Raw genomic sequence first — 20,069 nt, forward strand, 5'->3', positions numbered from 1 at the left:
GGAACAAATAGAGAACAAAAAATTAAATGGCAGACAAACCCCAACATGTCAATAATTACATTAAATATAAATGGTCTATGTATAACAAAAGACAGATTGGCAGAATGAATTAAAAAAACATGACCCAGCCATATGCTACCCATGAGAAACTCATTTCAAACATAACAACATAGGTAGGTTGAAAGGAAAATGATAGAAAAAATATACCATGCAAACATTAATTTAAAAAATAAAAAAGACAGTGACTACCTTACTATTAGATAAAACAGACTTCAGAAAGAAAGTGACCAGTGTCGAGAGTGACCTTATGCCCACACAAAAACCTGTACACAACTGTTCCAAGTAACTTATTTCTAACAGCTAAAAATTGGAAACAACTAAATGTCCCACAATAGGTGAACAAATTTTGGTATACCTACATCATGGAATACTATTCAGCAGTAAAAAGGAATGAACTATTCATGTATGCAACAACCTGGAATAATCTCTAGAAAAGGGTGCTGAGCGAAAAAAGCCAATCTCAAAAGGTTACATAAAGTATGATTCCACTTAAATAACATTCCTGAAATGACAAATATATAGAAATCGAGAAAAGATTAGTGGTTGCCAGAGGTGTGTGTGTGTGTGTGTGTGTGTGTGTGTGTGTGTGGAGGGGGGGGGACAGAACAAAAGTGACTGAAAAGGAGCAATCAAAATGAAAGATCCTTCCAGCAATCACAGTCCTAGGTATTTACCCAGTTGATCTGAAAACTTATTTTCGCACAAAAACCTGCACACAAATGTTATTGAGCTGCTTTATTCATAATCACCTAAAAGAAGAAACAGCCAAAACATCCTTCAATAAGTGAATGGATAAGTAAACTATGATACATCTATACAATGGGATACTCTTCAGTGATAAAAAAGGAATGAACAATCAAGTCATGCAACAATATGAATAAATCTTAAATGCATATTTAATATTCCTGGTAAAGGAATCCAGTCTGAAAAGGCTATATCCTGTATGATCCCATTTATACCACATTCTGGAAAGGGCAAAAATATAGAAGTGATAAACAGATCAGTGACTTCCAGGGATTTGAGCACTGGGTGAGGGTTAAATAGGTGAAAGGAAAAAAAAAAAAAAGATCCTTGGTTAATGGAAATGTTCTATTTTGACTGTATGAGTATCAATATCCTAGTTACGATACTGTACTAAAGTTTTGCAAGATGTTACCATCAAGAGAAACGAAATGAAAGGTATACGGGACTGCTCTGTACTATCTCTGTAATGTCCTGTAAATTGACAATTATTTCAAAATAAAACGCTTTTTGGGTGTGTGTTTAAAAAAAAAAAAAAGCAATGATTCTCACTGTACCAGGTTTTCAACGCTAGAACTATTCATGATATTAATAAAAACTTACACATTACCTGTTTACATCTTTGTCCATTCAATCCATGGTTTCTATATTAGGGCCCCATACTGCTGGAGCAAAGCATTAAGTCAAAAGCAGTACAAGAAGAAGAAAAGAGCATGTAACTTCAGCCAACAATCTTAAAGGCAGTTTTGGTGGATAGTGGTGGTAGTAACTTTAACAAAATACTGGGATAGAGCTTGCAAATCAATGGTATGTTTCTCAATCTCAGTTTGGAGAGAGGAAATTGGTTAAAACTAAGAGAGCGATTTATACTTCCTTGGTCAACTTTCAAAAGATGTAGTCACTCAAAATAAATTTTTTTAATTACATACATAGACTTTTTAAAAAAGGAACAGAAAATGATGGATAATTTCCCTACCAAAGTAGCCTGTTGATGTTTAAGTAATAGTAAGACTAGCCATAAACAGGCCATAAAAAGGAAACAACAAAAAATGAAAGCCTCCTTTCCCTGCTGACCCCACTGTAATCCTTCTCCTCAAAGGTAACCACAATTCAGTGTCTTGTAACTCATCCTTTTAAAAAAAGAGAATACATATAATAGACACACATTTATTTATTTTAAAAAACAATTACTTAAAAGATCACACTTGCTTTTATTTAGTAAGTTCTTCCCATTTCAACAGACACGAGCAACCTAGATCTATAACAACTATTTCTTCATCAAGTGAATGTGTAATAATTTAACCAATCCCCATTTTAATGGGTGCTTTAGTGTTTCCAATTTTTTGCTAACATAGACAATGTTGAAATGAACATCTATCCCTATCCACCTTTTCTCCCTCCCCCTCTATATAAGCATATATCTTGGTCAAGCATACACACACACACACACACACACACACACACACACACACACACACACACACATAAAGTTTGTGAATATAGCAGTAACAGTAAAGCCCTAGCAGTAGGATTGCAGAGTCAAAAAGAATATACATTTATTTGGGAGATACTGCCAACTATCCACAAGACAGATTATACCAATTTACATTCCTACCAACAGTATGAGTGTATCAAAACTTTTGCCAATATGATAGGTGAATATAGTAATTTCATTCTAATCTGCATCAGAATTAGGCTACTATTTTGAACAACATTTTTGATTATTCACTACAACCTTTTATTTCTTCTTATGAAAATTGCCTGTTTTTATCCTAATGCCCTTTTCCTACTGGGATGCTTGCTTACCTTTTAAACTAATCTGTATCAAAACTTTACAAAGGAAAATAATTAGCCCCTTGTTAAACATCTTGCAAATACACTCTGCCCAACTATCTTTAGTGATTCAACTCCTTCTATGGTGTATTTTTTCTAATTCTGTAAGTTTTTCATTTCTATACAGTCAAATTTATCAATCATTTCTTATACAGCAGTAGAATTTCGTGTCCTCTTTAAAAGTCCTTTTCTAATTCCAGATAAATACTGGCTGAAGTTCAAAATTGTTTAATATCGATCATTATAGAACAGTATCAATTAACTGAGAAAATTTAAAATATTTTATTTAAAGGAGTGCATATAAAACATGAAGTATTAAAATTTTTATTCAATGTTGCAATCAAATAAATGCTATAAATAATTCAGAAATAAAATGCATGATAAACACTAAAGTAAATCCCAAACACATCTGCTGACTTTTTCATTAATTAGTAAACTGAGGGTATCAAAACATGCACGTGGTAAGGTAAACGTTACAACTCCAAAAACACTGATGATTTTAAGCCTAGAACTCATCAGAAGTCTATTTCCTTATTTTCACTATAAATTTATTAATGAATAGTAATTTTCTTACTTTAAAGCAGAAATATGAAAAAAAATACTAGTTTTATCTTAATTAACATAAAACATAATGTTTTACAAAATATGTAGTTCTTTATTTTGGTACACCAATAAATATGCTGTAAAAGACCATAATGTTTTGGAGCCAAAAGAAACAATAGTTACACAAGCAAGAACAATAAAAGAGACAGCCTGACTCTCTACGACACTTACCAACATGATCAGTGTTTAATGACCAATCTGTAAAACATATCTGTCTACACACTACTTCCATCATTTGGTAAATCTACTCTCTCACTGTAACCACAGGGAGCTCCATTTGATGTCTTCTTTAATTATATATGAAGAAATATATTTAAACAAGAAATATAAACAAACTTTCTTTAAAACAGAACAAAATAAAAAGCACAGAAAAGTACTAACCATGGTTGTTGCTACTTTTTCTAAAATGACAGTCCCCTAAACAAACCTTAAACACATGAACAGTTATAGTAGTATTTTAATAGATCTAAGAATCAATTAGTAAGAGCACATTTTAAAATAAAGTTGGCAGGTTTGAAATCTGACATATTTCCCAAGAAAAAGCAATATGCTATGGCTCCACTCCAATTTTAAAAGTAAAATGTCCACTTTTCAAAAGTAGTTAGAAATACCTTCTACTTAATAGGAAATCATCTGGCAATGTAAAGCCAAAAATACATTTGTAAAATAATTTTAATAGGGAATTTCTAATAACATGGTTAGTATTTTTCTTGGAAAGATTTGTAAACAAACTCAACCCCAAATATGCTGGGTATTTCCTAATGAAAATAGCTAAACTGTTTACACCAAAGTAAAATCTACTTACAAGTGAATCTGCATCGGGGCATTCCCTATTAAAACAAACAAAATATCAGACATATTCAAATATTAGAACTATCTGGTAAATATACTATATCAAAAGTGTTTGCCTTGGTATTTAAACATAACTTTCATTTAAACTCTATAAAAATATTTAGAGAAATCAAATCATGAATATTAAAATATACCAAATGCTTTTAAAATTCAAAGACATTCCCCTATACTGATACTGCAAGACAAAATAAAACAAACAGCTTATAAATATTTGTAAAACTACTTTCAAAAATAGTTCTCTTCCATGAATATACACGTGTCATGTCAAGGAAGCTGTCAGTCCTACGATTTCTAGTGGCTTTTAATCCTTCAGGTAGAGACAGTTAAAAAAAAAATTTAACGTATTTCCTTTGAGGTACTTTCCATAAGCTAGTATATATAGAAGTGAAACCACTTTTTTTTCCAAATATGTTAGTGAGTAGCTAGACTTCCAGCTGGAACAGTTTCTAGTCTAATGTAATGTGCAGTTGAGCACTGATATTTTATCATTTAACTGATAAGCAAATACAAATTTGGACATAATCTATTGAAAACTATTATTTTAAATGTAAAACTAAAACATAAAGACCAACCTTCTCAACTAACCAAATAAAGCACTAGATATATAAAATTAAAGGCATTGAGGCCATGAGGAACAAGCGTAGAAGAATATATATGTATACATTCTAAAAGAAGTTCGCAAACAAAAATTAGCATATTTAAAAGGCATTGGATTAGGTATACTCTTTGGCTTGAGACAGTTATTACATATAGTATCAAATTCTGCCACTTTAATAACAGCCTGAAAACACACATATTAGGCACACCTTAAGAGCCAAATGAACAAAATAAAAAATACTAAATTATATAAGATAAACAGGTAATCTGTATCAATCCAGATACAGGTAATCTGTATCAATCCAGATATAGGGAAATCTATAAATTAAAGAACTTAATTAAACATAGGATGGAACAGACTGAAAAAATGAAAGAAGAGGGAGATGACTATTCTGCCCTTAATTCAAATGGGAGTACCAGGGTAAAAGCAAACCCCACGTGTCTTTATAGCTACTTAAAATTGCAAATTTTGAAAAAGAGCTTCCTTATAAGGAATATTATATCAAAAAACCTATGCATACTCTGAGGAAATGATCCAGAAAAGCTACTGTAATAATATTCAATCCCTGTACAGAATCAAATCAATTAAGATGTTTGAACATTTCTTTCTTCTTTTTTTAAAAGATAAAGTTTAAATATAAAAGTAAGTATAAGAGTTCCAAACCATTTATTCTCTGGCCTGAAGCCAGAACTCTCCAGTCTTTGTGGTAAAGCACTCATCTGTTTGCCTTCACAGTGCGCAGTATGAGACCTGCAGATGAAGCCCCAGGAAGACCAAGCTCTGAGCAGGACCCCTTGTTCACAATTGCTGGCATTTCAAAAACCTTCAGGCTATGAGAAGAAGCATGCCAAGAGCCTCGGACATTTCAAGCAAAGTGAATTCTAACATTTTTCCTGCCAGGGAGTGTTGAAAGAAGGCAATAATGATGCAGTGATTGAGGCATTAGTTTTCTGACCTAGTATTCTTATTGGTTAAAATATTCCAATATCCAAGTGCCCTAATGATCATACTGGGAAATTACTGATCATGAAAAACTATTTTAAAAACATGGAATATACAAAAATATTATAAGCTCCCTAAATGAACAGCTGTGAAAACCATCAATTATAAAAACATCTTAACTCTTTATAATGTAGCCACTAACAGATAAACTGGCTACATTTAAAAAATTTACTTACAAATCAATTGTTCAGACTTCAATTTCCAATGTGTTATAGAAGAGCTATTAGGTTCCATTCCCTTAGCAAAATACCCCCTTCACAATGCTCAAAAAAGACATCTGCAGAAGAGACAGTAGCTATAGGCATAAATCACTTTGCAAATAGTCTTAATTTTTTAAACCAAGTATCAATACAACTAGGGAGGAGGAAAGAAACAGACATTCAGAATGGCAGAAACTCCAAGAAACTCAGATGATAAGCGTATAACCAGGGAGGAGGCAAGACCACCCAAAGCACAAATTGTTCCCTTATATTGAAAATATGAATGGCCATCAAAATATTAAACCTCATGAGAGTTCTGCTGATTATGCTAGAGAAGTAGGGACTTGAAACAAATTTTCAGTCAATGTTACTGGGTCAACAAATCACTCAAGACTTTTGATTAGTGTCTCTTCATTCTAAATGGGTTGAATAATTAAGCAAAGAAAAGTTCCTTTATTTCCAATTTGTCTCCAGTTAATCAGAGTTCAATGATTCTCAACCCCAGGTGTATATTAAGAATCACACAGGCTGCTTAGAACAAAACAAAAACTATGCTGGGGCCTCCCGCCCCAAGAATCTGATTTAATGGGTCTGAAGCAGGACCTGGCATAGATATATTTAATTTCTCAGGTAGTTCTAATGTATAGCCAAGGCAGAAAACTTGACTTAGCTAATACTAGTTTAATTTCTTATATGCTAATTATATTTCTTTGTAGACCAATTTACTTTTTTAAAAAGGTAAATGACATTTATACTCCATCTTCCATCTAAAAATGACGAATTAGTATAAATGTTTAAAATGTTAGGACTTTTTTCTCCCCCATTTAACATTTTCCATTTATGTACACATATATCACTAATTTACTATATGGTTAGAGTTGTCTTGAAAGATTTTCATCAAATTGCTGACCACGGTGTTTTTCTTAGGTTATTAAGACTTAGAACAATTTTTAGTTCTCTCTGTACTTTTGCTTGATTTTTAAAAATATGCATGTTATCACTTTATAAAATAAGAGTATCTTTAAAGTTTCAATTTCAAAACGCTAAAGCGTTCATCTTGAAATTTTAAAATAATAAGAAAAGTTAACACTTTTAACTAAAACTAGAGGAGCTGGCAAATGTTCTTAGAAAAGTTTGTATTTTTCACATCTTAGCCATATGTACTTTGGGTTATTTCCAAAAGAATTTTTTCTTTTCAAATTCATAACAATAGTCTTATTCTTAATTATTTATAACCATAGAAAGGATTTTGACAATATTTAATATACTTACACAGACTCTGCATCCTTTTCCTTTTTAATTATTCCTGGTAAACCAAAAGTCTTTCTTTTCCTTGGTCTTATACCTTAAAATAAATGTACATTGTTACAGAAACATAATTGTTCCTGATAAATATATTAAACTTATGAATGCATCTTGTATCTTGACACACAATTTGCTCATAACTGTTGATACTAAATTTGGATGAAAGAAATCAAAGTATCAACTGCTAAACCCTAATATTTAAATAAGTCATAGTCTGTTTAAATTTTTCTTATGTTGATATAATATAGCCTTTTATTCACCAAAAGGTTATACATAGAACATTGATTTGATCAGTGAAATTCTCTCTTCCCCTAAATCACCTCAGGCAAAATAAGCATTTGCAGATATCTTAAGACTTCAAAGAAAGTACATTATTCACTATATTAGATTTTGTTATAAATGCAGGGCAAATCATGTTCCCGGTATAAAGGGTCACAAAATATAAATGTGTTGTTTTAAATGAAAAGTTGACAGCAGATCCATTAACAGTACGACATGGGAAACTTATAATACGGCATTCTTTTGTCCATATGTTATCTCTAATACAAATAACGTTATAAATGGATCCAACCATAAATGAGGAACAAATACCATCTCTATTTTGCCAAATATGGCAGTTCTTCCTCTTCTTGCATGACAAATTATTTTTTAAACGTTAAAATCGTTAACAGAATTCAGCACTTAAAGCTTAGCTACTTAACTCTTTGAGAACTAGAGTACACCTAAGCTAACCTCTCACCTTATAGATGAGGAAACTCAGAGTATTATTTTTTTTAACTCAGTGTTATACAACTAGCTAACACTACAGCCAGGATTATAATCCAGGTGTCTTAGAATAATGTACTTGCTTTCATGCAAAACTAACTCCCTGAACCATTTATTTGCAAAGCATGTTATAATATTTTAAAAATAAATACATTTTTATTCTCACAGAGTAGGTATTATTTATTATAAACATTTTTAAAGAACTTTTAAAATTCTTTTAAACTTCTGAAGAACTTTTAAAGTTTAAGTACAGAGAACTTAAATAAGTACTGCTCTTAGTCAAACAGATGGTAACTATAAAAAGTCTAGACCCCAGAGCTCGTTGACTGCTCAGTTAATAACCTTACACACAACAGCAAACCATTTCTCCATATTCTCACACAGGTCTTGGAAAAAAAATAGAAGACTGCTTTCAAATTATTTCTAGTAGCTCACAAAGTAACATTATAAAACATAACAAAAATTGCAGACATCTCTTGGGTTTCATACTATGAAAAACATCAATTTAAATAGGAAGGGTTGTGGATCCTTTCTCCAAGTCAAATCATCGCCTATTTTGAATGACAGTAACATAAGCATTAATACATAACCTTATTAATTACCGAAATGTTACCCATTGTAGAATAAGCAGTATACATCAATATGTAGTGATGAGTTTCATATTTATGACATGAGAATGTTTAAAGATGGATATCAGTGGAGAAAACAATCTCAATGCATATCTGAAAACAAATGTTATATTTAATCTTTTAAAAAATCTATATTCTAACACACTAATATTCCTTTGGGCAAACCTATTTTTATTAAGTAAACATTAATATCTGCAGGCCTTCAAACCACATTCACATTTTTTACATCACTCCATAGACATGCTAACACCGATGGATAGCAGCCCCTCTATTCAGTAAACAGAAGCTATTAGCTAGCTGCCACACATTACAACTAGTCAATTTACCTTCAACTGCGCTAGCAGGGTCACATTCTTCAAATTCAATAAGGCCTAAAAAGAAAAAACATGAACAAGTACTGGGTTAAAAAAAAAAAAAAAAAAAGCTGGTAGAAAACAATCACATCAGATCCCATTACATCTTTTTAATTGTTCTGAAACGTGTTCCAGTGTTACCTGATAGTGTTAATTAAAATATCAGCAATAATTTAAAAATCAAATAAGCCTAACACTGAAAAAAACTGAGACTAGCCTATATCATGAACACAATTTACTGACAACCCTTTATATATGATACCACAGAACTGGAGACACAGAGATTTAACATGTAGTTTCTGTTTTCAATAAATATCAGACTAAAAATTTATGTTCCACTAAATGGTCACTTTAGCCCTGCCTTATTAAATGGTAACTGGTACAACCTGCTACATCAAGAAAATTAAAAATAGAGGCTGAAGTAATGAGTGGATAATAGGGACTTCCCTGGTGGTGCAGTGGTTAAGAATCCGCCTGCCAATGCAGGGGACACGGGTTTGAGCCCTGGTCCGGGAAGATCCCACATGCTGCAGAGCAACTAAGCCCGTGCGCCACAACTACTGAGCCTTTGCTCTAGAGCCCGCATGCCTAGGGCCTGTGCTCTGCAGCAAGAGAAGCCACCGCAATGAGAAGCCCTAGCACCGCAACGAAGAGTAGCCCCCGCTCGCCACAACTAGAGAAAATCCGCGCACAGCAACGAAGACCCAACGCAGCCAAAAATAATAAATAAATAAATTTATTAAAAAAAAAAACACCCAAACAGTGGATAATAAAGGATTTCACTACTGGTCCTTCTGAGATGTTAAGCTTAGCTATAACTATGTGCAAATTCATGATCAGAGTTCTCACTGATCATTCCATTATGAAAGAAAACCACTAATGAACAAGAAAAATTTCTCTATTAAGTAGGAGCATTTAAAGTATTGGCTATAACGTCCTGCTTCTTACCCCCAAATCAAAGATTTACTTCCTCAGTTCCAGTTTTTATTCAAAAAGAGTAGATTAACATTTAGTGATAAACAGAATAAAACAGTCATAAATGTGAGTTGATAAACAAGGTCTTAATCCATTAACTGGCAATACCTTCCCTACTGAGGCATTCTTATGACATATATCATATGACTAAAAAAACCCCAAAACACTCACTACTTCCATTCAAAAAATTCTTAGAGTCAGAAAACAGCCCAATTAAAATTTCAAGGACTTCAAGTCCACTCTGTAAATCTGCAAGCTAAGAATTCATTAAATGAAAGGGTAATGAGCTTGTTCTTAGAATCCTTTAAAGGCCTACATTAACAGTTTACAAAGAGATGCACACTGAAAGATCAATAAAGGTAAAGAATTTTAGTAGTATGTGCATCTGATAAACAGCAACTTTTTGCTTGGTGTAAGAATTATTAAGAATGAAAAATTTCTACTTAAATTACCAACAGCTTATTATGTGTTATTAGTTTTATCACTTACTAACAAAGCTTGAGAGAATATAACCACCCATCAAAAAAATATATAGTATATATTAAGATCTTTGGATGTCATCATATATATGAAAACAGTAAAGGCATCCATTAACTCTATAAACATCAGTCCCTTCAAACAAAATTCTACATTTTTTCCTCACAAAACATCTCTCCTATACCAGATATCTTGATCACTGTTCTCTTTATCTTTTAAAAACATCCTCTTAAAATCCATTTGAAATAGAAAAATATCCAATAAAAATAAGCTATTCAAAATGACATTTTTGAAATATAAGATGCCAAATCCTTTCAAATTGTAAAATATATATTACAACATTTTAACTGAGTTCCATCCACACATAAGCTTTTCTATTAAAAACAGAAACACTAACAGTTTCTAGAATAATAAAACTAAATATATACTCTTAAAAAAACCATTAAATCATGCATGAAAAAGATTTTGTTTTTCAAATGGCATACGCTCCACATGCTGCTTCACATGGCAAAGCTTTGCGTGCCTGGCTCAGTGGCAGTTGACAGCTCAGCTGGATATCAATGCACATTCTGACCCCCCTTGTAGCATGTCACTTCTGAACTGTTTCACGAGTAGAAAGTTTATTCACCATTTCCCCCAAATGCAGTACACTGCCCATCATTCTGCTATTTAATCATAAGACAAGTTACTTTTTTTGAAAGTACCAAAGCCAGAGTGAGAGTCAGAAAGAATAGTTTGCTATCACTGGAATTTCAACTGTTTTAGGCTCGATTAATTCTGTTGTCAAAATAAATAAGTGTTCTTAGTGCATAGATTTTATGCTGGGCTGCAAGGGCAATTTAGTTTGTATAAAAGCAAATAAGACCATTTTGGCTCTGTCTCCTGATGCTCTTTTATACATTATCTAAAAATGCCATCATGAGTTCAATTAAAAGCAGAAGAAATTAAAAGTAGACCTCAAAGAGGGCAACGATCCAAAGCAAGACAATTCTTACATATGATGCTTTAATCATATGTAGGAATAAATTATTGCTAGCAAAAGAAAAAAAGAAAGTCAATAACCTAAACAATTCATCCAAACCTAATTTGGATCAAAATTTTTAAGAAATGTTACAGAAGGAAAGAATTATTTAACAGTAATCTTTAATCACTACATGTATTTTGTGGAATGAGGTAGAGTATTAAAAAATGTTAAATACTGGGCTTCCCTGGTGGCGCAGTGGTTGAGAGTCCACCTGCCGATGCAGGGGACACAGGTTCGTGCCCCGGTCCGGGAAGATCCCACATGCCATGGAGTGGCTGGGCCCGTGAGCCATGGCCGCTGAGCCTGCGCATCCAGAGCCTGTGCTCCGCAACGGGAGAGGCCACAACAGTGAGAGGCCCGTGCACCGCAAAAAAAAAAGAAAAAGTTAAATATTTAATTGTTTCCATTGTTTTGGAATCAATTCCAAATCTCAGGTCATCAATAAAATCTGCAACTTTGTCTAGCTATAAACTGGCCTCAGAACTCAAATAAGTCTGGGCTACCCAAATCAAGTATATTTCTGCATATACCCAACTAAAACCACAGAACACCGGTTCTAATTAAAAGCCAAAGTAAAACATACAAACATGGCCAGATCCCAAAGTCTAACAAAAAGTGATGATAATGGGGGAGGGGTGGGGGAGAGAGGAGGGAGAGGAAGGGACAAAGAGAAAGAGGGTGGGGGGAGGGTGACTCAAACAATGGGAGTCAGTGACATTTTCAGGCTTGCTCCTGGGCCTATGGAACAGAACACAGGCACATTGCTAGGTACCTGGGATGATGAACCGGGCAAGCTAACATGAAAAAGAACATCAAAGTCTAACTTGTGGTGGTATGCAAAGGGCACGGAGACTCAAGTCCTGGTTTTGCCACTTGCTTTTTGGCTGATTACCTTGGACTAGTTACCCTTTTGAACCTAGGTCTTATCATTTTTATGAATGATATGGGGGGTGATAATGACACCTTTTGTTATGTTTGCTTTCTCTTTCTCCCTCTACACCTACTCGTACTTGTAGTTTTTTTTTTTTTTCCTTCACTTGTTAAATCATTTGAAAGTAAGTTGCAACATCAATGCTACTTCATTTCAGGAGTATTTATTTTAATAGCGGGCTTGTAACAACAATTTCCTCAATCCAGTGGTTCCAAATCCCAAGTCCTAGCTGAATCTTCGAGAGCAACGCTTCCTGTATCAGAAACACCAGGAGGGCTTGTTAAACCACGAATTGTTGGGCCCCACCTGCAGAGTGTCCTATACAGACGGTCTAGGTTGGCGCTCAGGAATTTGCATTTTAAACAAACTCCCAGGGGATGGGGATGGTCCTAAGATTACACACTGAGAACTACAGTCCTAGGGATTCCCTGGGTCCACTGCTAGATATTCAGTAAGTCTAGACAGTGCTTCTCCAATTTTACTGCATGTACAAACTGCCTAGGGATCTCACTGAAGTGCAGCTTCTAATTCAGTAGGTCTGGGGTAGGGCTTGAGAGTCTACATTTATAACAAGCATCCAGTGATGTAATGCTACAGGTTCTCAACAATGGCTGCATGTTAGAATCAGACGAGTTTTAAAATATAGTGATACCAAGGACCCACCCTACACCAATGACATCAAAATTTCTGGGATAGAGCACTGGCTGTTCGTTTTTTTAATTTTTATTATTATTTTATTTATAAAGCATTTTAAAAATTTATTTACTTATTGATTGATTGATTTTTGGCTGTGTTGGGTCTTCATTGCTGTGCGTGGGCTTTCTCTAGTTGCGGTGAGCGGGGGCTACTCTTCGTTGCGGTGCGCGGGCTTCTCACTGCGGTGGCTTCATTTTTTGCGGAGCACAGGCTCTAGGCACACGGGCTTCAGTAGTTGTGGCACACAGCCTCAGCAGTTGTGGTTCACGGGCTCTAGAGCGCAGGCTCAGTAGTTGTGGCATACAGGCTTAGCTGCTCCTTGGCATGTGGGATCTTTCCAGACCAGGGCTCAAACCCATGTCCCCTGCTTTGGCAGGCGGATTCTTTTGTTTGTTTTGGTTTTTTTGCTTATGTTTTTGTTTTTTTTAGTCTGACAAATAAAGTTTTTATTTCAGACAGATTTTTAAAACCCGATGTCTCATCTTCATTCTTTTTCTTCTTGTATTAGACCATAGAGTGTATTCCAGCTTTACTGTTATCCAACCCAACCAATACTTTGTTTTTTGGCCTTTATTTTTCCCTCATCCACTTGCCTTATGGTGGAGAGAAACATATCTGTGTTGCATATTCAGGTCTCTTTCAAGTTTTTTATCACAACATACACATTCTATTTCATTAAACATTCAAGCAATTCTGGGTTAAGTGGACACCATAACATTATTCTATTTATTTCTCACAGTAACAGGCTTAATTCTTTGGCAGTGGTGTTTGCAATTATCTATGTTTAATTTAATTCATTATGATCTAATGACTTTTCTCAACATAAATTTAATTAAATGTTCATAGCTTGACAACTGTGTGTGAAGCATGATGCAAGGGGGAACAAAGATCAATTTCATGTTTGCCCCAATTTCAAGCAGCATATCAGTAGTGAAGGAGACATGGGATACAATTATAAAAAAGACTATGATACAAGTTGTGTTACAAGTGATGTAATAAATGCACAGCTCCTTGGAAGCAGAGAAAAGAGAAATTAATTCTGGCAGGTGCAGTTAGGAAGAAAATTGTGTAGACTTTAGAGAACTGGCAAAATCTGGCAGGCGGATTCTTAACCACTGAGCCACCAGGGAAGACCCTGTTCGTTTTTTTAAAAAAAGAGAAATTAAAAGGAAAGGGAAAATATTTTCAACGAATGATTCTCACAGGTACCCAAGGCTTGAGAAGCAGTGACGAGGCAAACTTAGGAACAATGGCCTTAAATCAAAGGAATGGGTTTCTAACCATGGAATTTCAGTCACTGTAAAACCTTCTAAATTTTCATCTAGTTCTCCAAACACAGCATCTTGGCAGTGAAGTATAATCTCCTCCTACATCGAAAATCTGACACTGCCTCCATACCCCCAGCCTGAGTCATGTTTTCACTTTCTGTGATCCTGATGAAACCTTTAAGGCTTATACGCTGCTCACTATAATCTCTTTTCTCTGGGAACTTCCCCCTTCTTCACAAGTGGTACAGAAGCCATGACCTAGTCAGGACTGACTGGACTAGAAAGGTTACCCCAATCCAAGATTACCTAGACCGGTTTCTTTCTGGTCTAGAAAAGGGATAAAAACCTGGGTTAGTTCTGAGCTGTGGCTACAATTAAGGAACAAGTGAAAATACCCAGAAATTACTAGGAGATCACCTTACATCATGTACCCGGAGAAGCAAAGAAAGCTATTCTGCAAAGAAAAAAATAAATAAATAAATAAAGCAGTAAAATGCAGAGACTCAATAAAGGAAAAATGATACCTAGTGTTCCTACTGGTTTGGGTTTCCTTCTGCAGCCTGGCTATATCCCTGATTTTGAATCCTTGGGATACCTCAGTTTCTCTCCCATAAACTTCCTTTTAAGTTCAGATTGATTTAACTTCTTTTACGTACTGCAAAAAACTGAAACTCTGTCCTAATTCTTATGCATATGTAAAAACTGTAATCAGCTTACTTTCTTACTTCTATTTTTTTGTCAGTATTTATACTTCAAATTAATGAACTAAGCTCTCCTTAAAGCCTGCTCAAAACAGTTTAATCTTTACTTCACAATTCAGGATTCTTATTATGATGATCAGTTACTGCGCTGTGATACGACTGCAGATGTAGTTAGTGCAGGATATCAGATTAAATGATTTCTGAATCCAGGAAGAACAGCAGAATCAACTTTTGAAAAAAGATTACATATTGTTATGAGCTACACAATTCTAACGTATTATGACATACCCGCTACTATACTACACAAGAAGTACATTCCCTAACAAAGAGTTAGGCAAAGGTCTTCTGTAAAAAGTCAAGATGGTAAATATTTTAGACATTGTAGGTCATAAAGTCTGTCACAACTAGTGACCTCTGCTGTTGTAGTGTGAAAGCAGTCACAGACAGTACATAAACAAGTGTGACTGTGTTCAAAAAAACTTTCATGGACGCTGATATCTGAATTTTACAATTTTATGTATCACAAAATACTGTCCCGTCCCCTCCCCCGCCCCGCCAATCATTCTTTGCTGTAGGTCTCAAAAAAGAGGCAAAGCTCAATGTGGCTCGGTGGCCACAGTCTGCAGACTCCTGCTCTAAAAGATAATCACTATCAGGAGGCATATGCGTCCCACAGGGCAGAGTTCTATGCCTCTGTCCTAGGTGGTTAGGACACAACAGGTGAAGGTGTACTCCTTCATGAAGTGAAGCTTCTCTGTGTTATTTTCTTTGGGAGTTCTCCTCTTTTACTCTATTTGCGCTAATCTACATTATCCTCTTCACTAATCATCATCCATTCTTCTTTTCTCTTTCTCTAGTCATCCCCACTTGCTATCAAATAGAAAAACCAAGTAATCACAAAATATCTGGTGTGGTTTGTGGGTCTTTGGTCTTCTTGGCTATTTTTAATTTTGCTTTCTACGAAAGCGTTTCTACTTCTCTGAATTAAAAAAAAAAAATTTCATGGAGTGGAAGGAGGTTCCATTTATAGGTTTGGCATTCATTACTCTTAATCCTTGAGGGGTCTGGAAAGATGATCACTAGTTTTTTTGTTTTTTTTTTTTAATCTATATACTTGTACCCTATACTTTATTTTTTTCTTTTATTTCCCATTTTTATTGAGATGTAATTGACATACAGTTCTGTATAAGTCTGTTATACCACATAATGACCTGACATACGTATACTGTGAAATGACTGCCACGATAAATTTAGTTAACATTCATCTCCTCATACAGTTAATCCCCCCAGTTGTTTCCCTTGTGGTGAGACCTTTTAGGGATTACTCCCTTAGCAACTTACAGATACACCATGCTGCAGTGTTAGCCAGAGTCATCATCTTGTGCATTACATCCCCAAGACTTATTTATCTTATAACTGAAAGTTCGTATCTTTTGACCACCTTCATTCAGTTCCCCAGCCCCACACCCCCCGTCCCCCTGACACTGGTAACCACTGATCTAATCTCTTTTCACTTGTTTTGAATTTTATTTTTTTTATACAGCAGGTTATTGGTTATCTATTTTATACATATTAGGGTATATATGCCAATCCCAATCTCCCAATTCATCCCACTGCCACCACCAACCCCATACTTTAAAATAATATACCTAATGTAGAAGCTAGAATATTCCAAATATCTAAACTAATAAATTAATTTCACATTTAGCCGGTCTGACCACAAGAATCTCATTTTTCCCTTTCTCTTTGTGGCTGGCTGTTTCAATATTTTATGTCTACCTTTCTGGGGCTTTTTCTATTTGTATCTTTAAACACATTAGAGTCCCTGGAAGTCCTCAAATGGAAGCTATAAACCTATATTATCATATAATGAAAATATAAATAAACTCTGCAAAAAAATATTTTATTTAAACATATTAGACAATGGCCTACCAACTTTTTAAGTTATCTATCCTTGTTTCTTATAAATGGAAACTTGCTTAACTTTTATGAAAAGTATACAGTGAAATTAGCAGAATGACTGTAAAACAGGAAACTTCAAAAATATGGATTTTAATCTCCTTTTACAACTAAAACATATGAGAATGGGTAGAAATACTAGGATAATGTCGTTAGAACATAACAAGACATTCAAAATTAGAAAACACCTGTTCATTCATGACTCTTTCAGACCACAGGTGCTTTGATATACTCAAAGCATACACTTAAAGTGACTCAAATTCCAGAAGGCAAGGCACTACAACACTGAGAAAGTAATGACAAAAACAGTCTGGAGGTTCCTCAAAACATTAAAAAGAGAACTACCATATGATCTAGCAATTCCACTTCTGCATATTTATCTGAAGAAAATTAAATCACCGTCTCCAAAAAATATCTGCACTACCATGTTCAGTGTGGCATTATTTATAATAGCAAAGGCATGGAAACAACCTGTCTACTGACAGACGAATGGATAAAGAAAATATGGTGTCTGTGTATCTATATATACATATATATGTGTGTGTGTGTATATACACACACACACATACAAACAAAATATTCAGCCATAAAAAGGAAGGAAATCCTGCCTTTTGTGACAGCACAGATGGACCTTGAGGGCATTACGCTAAGTGAAATAAGTCAGAGAAAGACAAATACTGTATGATCTCACTTACATGTGGAATCTAAAAAAAAACCTGGACTTATAGATACAGAGAACAGATGGGGGGTGTCCCCCACTAGGCAAAACGGGTAAAGATGGTCAAAACATACACACTTCCAGTTATAAGACAAAGTAAGTCCTGCAGATGTAATGCACAGCATGGTGACTTTAGTTAACAATACTATATTATGTATTTGAAAGCCGCTAAAAGAGTACAGTCATCCCTCAGTATCCAAAGGCAATTGGATCTAGGATCCCTGCAGATACTAAGTTTCGAAGATGCTCAAGTCCCTTACATGGCATAATGCAGTTAGCCCTCCATATCCATGGATGTGGAATCCTCGGACAGACAGGGCCAACTGTAGTCCTTAAAAGTTCTTATCACAAGAAAAAAAAAATTTTAACTATGTGTGGGAATAGATGTTAACTAAACTTACTTTGGTAATCATTTTGCATTACATACATATATCAAATCATTATGTTGCATACCTTAAAGCTAATACAATGTTATACGTCACTTATATCTCAATAAAAAAAAGTAATGACAAAAATGACACGACATATAATTAGTATAAAATAGTCTCAATGAATAGGAAAAAAATTTAATGCTCTCAAAGCATTTGATTTACATAGGAGAACTGGAGACATAAAGTTAGAAGTTATATATCTCAACAGATAACTGACTAAAGAAATTTTTCAGTGCAAGAGAAACAGGTTAACTTTCAGTTATACAAAGTTTTTAAAGAACTGGGCCTCTTGTTTTCTTTTTAAAATGTGTATCCCGTAGGCCTAAAACCAGTTTACAGAGGAACTCATCCACCAGAGGGAGCCCTTACAAAACAGGAGAAAAAAATGTTAACAGTAAAATAGTATATAAAACTCAAGGTTAGAATACTTCTTACAAAACAAAATCCATAATCACGTGTTATTTTTCTGAGAAACACAAAATTCCCATCACTGTAATGGACTCCCCTCTAGTGACATAAATAGAACAAATATGTACAAAAGAGCTGTAACTCTTCACCCACAGCAAGTCAACTGGAGAAGTAATACTTATTCTTTGCATTCCACACCCACACCACTCCCTTTTTTCCCCTTAAATTAGTTCTAGGATCACTTATTTTGAAAATCAGTCACCTATATACACAATGTCAACAGTCAGCCTGAAACAGTCACCTAATTCTGGGTTCAGCAATTCTAGGAAAGCCCATGTCACCACAATCTTCGCTTCCCTCTTACCATTTAGTTACAGAAATTTTCTACATGCCATATATCTTGAGGCCATTAAATTTAAATTTATAAACAATAACCAGTAGTAGCTAACTACTAATCAGGTATGTATTAATTTTTAGAAAATACTATTTATTAAGTACTCAGTAAAAACCTCACAACCACCCCATGAGGTAGGTACTATTATTATCCTCACTTTATAGATGAGGGCACTGAGGCTTACAGGTCTCACTGGTAGTAAAGAATAGACCACAAACCACAGGGCTAAGTAGTGTGTGCTATACCACAGATAAGAAAGTAACTGAACTTCTTGAGATCATTGTAGATTCAAGCTACAGTTCTAAAAAAAGAAAAAAGAAAAGAAATACAGCAAGATTCCTTGTATACTCTGCCCAGTTTCCTGCAATGATAACATTTTGCAAAACTACAATACAATGTCACAAACAGGATACTGATAATGATACAATCTATCAACCTTATTCAGTTCTGTCTGAGGCATTTTTAACCAGCCAATACACATTTGCTTTCATTCTATCAATACTTCTAAATGCTCTATATAAAAATTCTTCAATTGTTTTTACCTCTAACTGGTTTTCACTTACAATTTAATCTTTACAATGAATTTTAGGGTTTCACACTATTTTGTAGTTATGTATCTCAGCATCCTCATTCTCCTACATATGTAAACTTAGGTAGTTCTATTCTAATTTCTCCAAAGCATGGGCCTTGAGGTCAAGGATCCTGAAATTTAATCCCAGTATTCTGGCATGTACTTAGCTTTGGCAAGTAATTTAACCTCTCAATATTTCCATCATCTGTAAAACGGGAATAACAGTACCTACTTCAAAGAGTTCCTGAAGATCAAAGTTTGCCTGCAAAGCAGTTGACATAGCACATGGCACAAAGTAAGTATTCACTAAATTTAACCATAATTACTTACTATTCCTTCACCAAGACTTATCTAATAGCAAATCCATCCATTCCAACCTCTTTAACATCCTAACCTTACCATATATGCCCATCTGTTCATTCATTCAACAAAAATGTACTGTTGACACATAATAAAGATGAACAGATGAATCAAAAACAGAACTTTTCTTCATAAAAGCACAATTACTAAAATTTAAGGTAGACAACAACAATGCCAAAAAAAAGTACAAAGTTCTCTGTTTGATGGTGGAAGTA

At 34.5% G+C, this 20,069-nt stretch overlaps 1 protein-coding gene across 1 annotated transcript in view; it reads right to left on the reverse strand.

The window, feature by feature from the left end:
• Window positions 1–20,069, reverse strand: part of FCHO2 (FCH and mu domain containing endocytic adaptor 2) — a 110,987-nt gene that overhangs the window by 40,493 nt on the left and 50,425 nt on the right. The window contains exons 9-11 of the mRNA XM_007457114.1: window positions 8,915–8,959; window positions 7,162–7,234; window positions 4,043–4,067 (exon numbers count right to left, since the gene is read on the reverse strand). Of these exons, the coding sequence (XP_007457176.1) occupies window positions 4,043–4,067; window positions 7,162–7,234; window positions 8,915–8,959 (143 nt within the window). The remainder of the gene's footprint in view (window positions 1–4,042; window positions 4,068–7,161; window positions 7,235–8,914; window positions 8,960–20,069) is intronic.

Source organism: Lipotes vexillifer, unplaced genomic scaffold (genome assembly GCF_000442215.2).
Source record: "Lipotes vexillifer unplaced genomic scaffold, Lipotes_vexillifer_v1.1 scaffold241, whole genome shotgun sequence".
Lineage (NCBI taxonomy): Eukaryota > Metazoa > Chordata > Mammalia > Artiodactyla > Lipotidae > Lipotes > Lipotes vexillifer.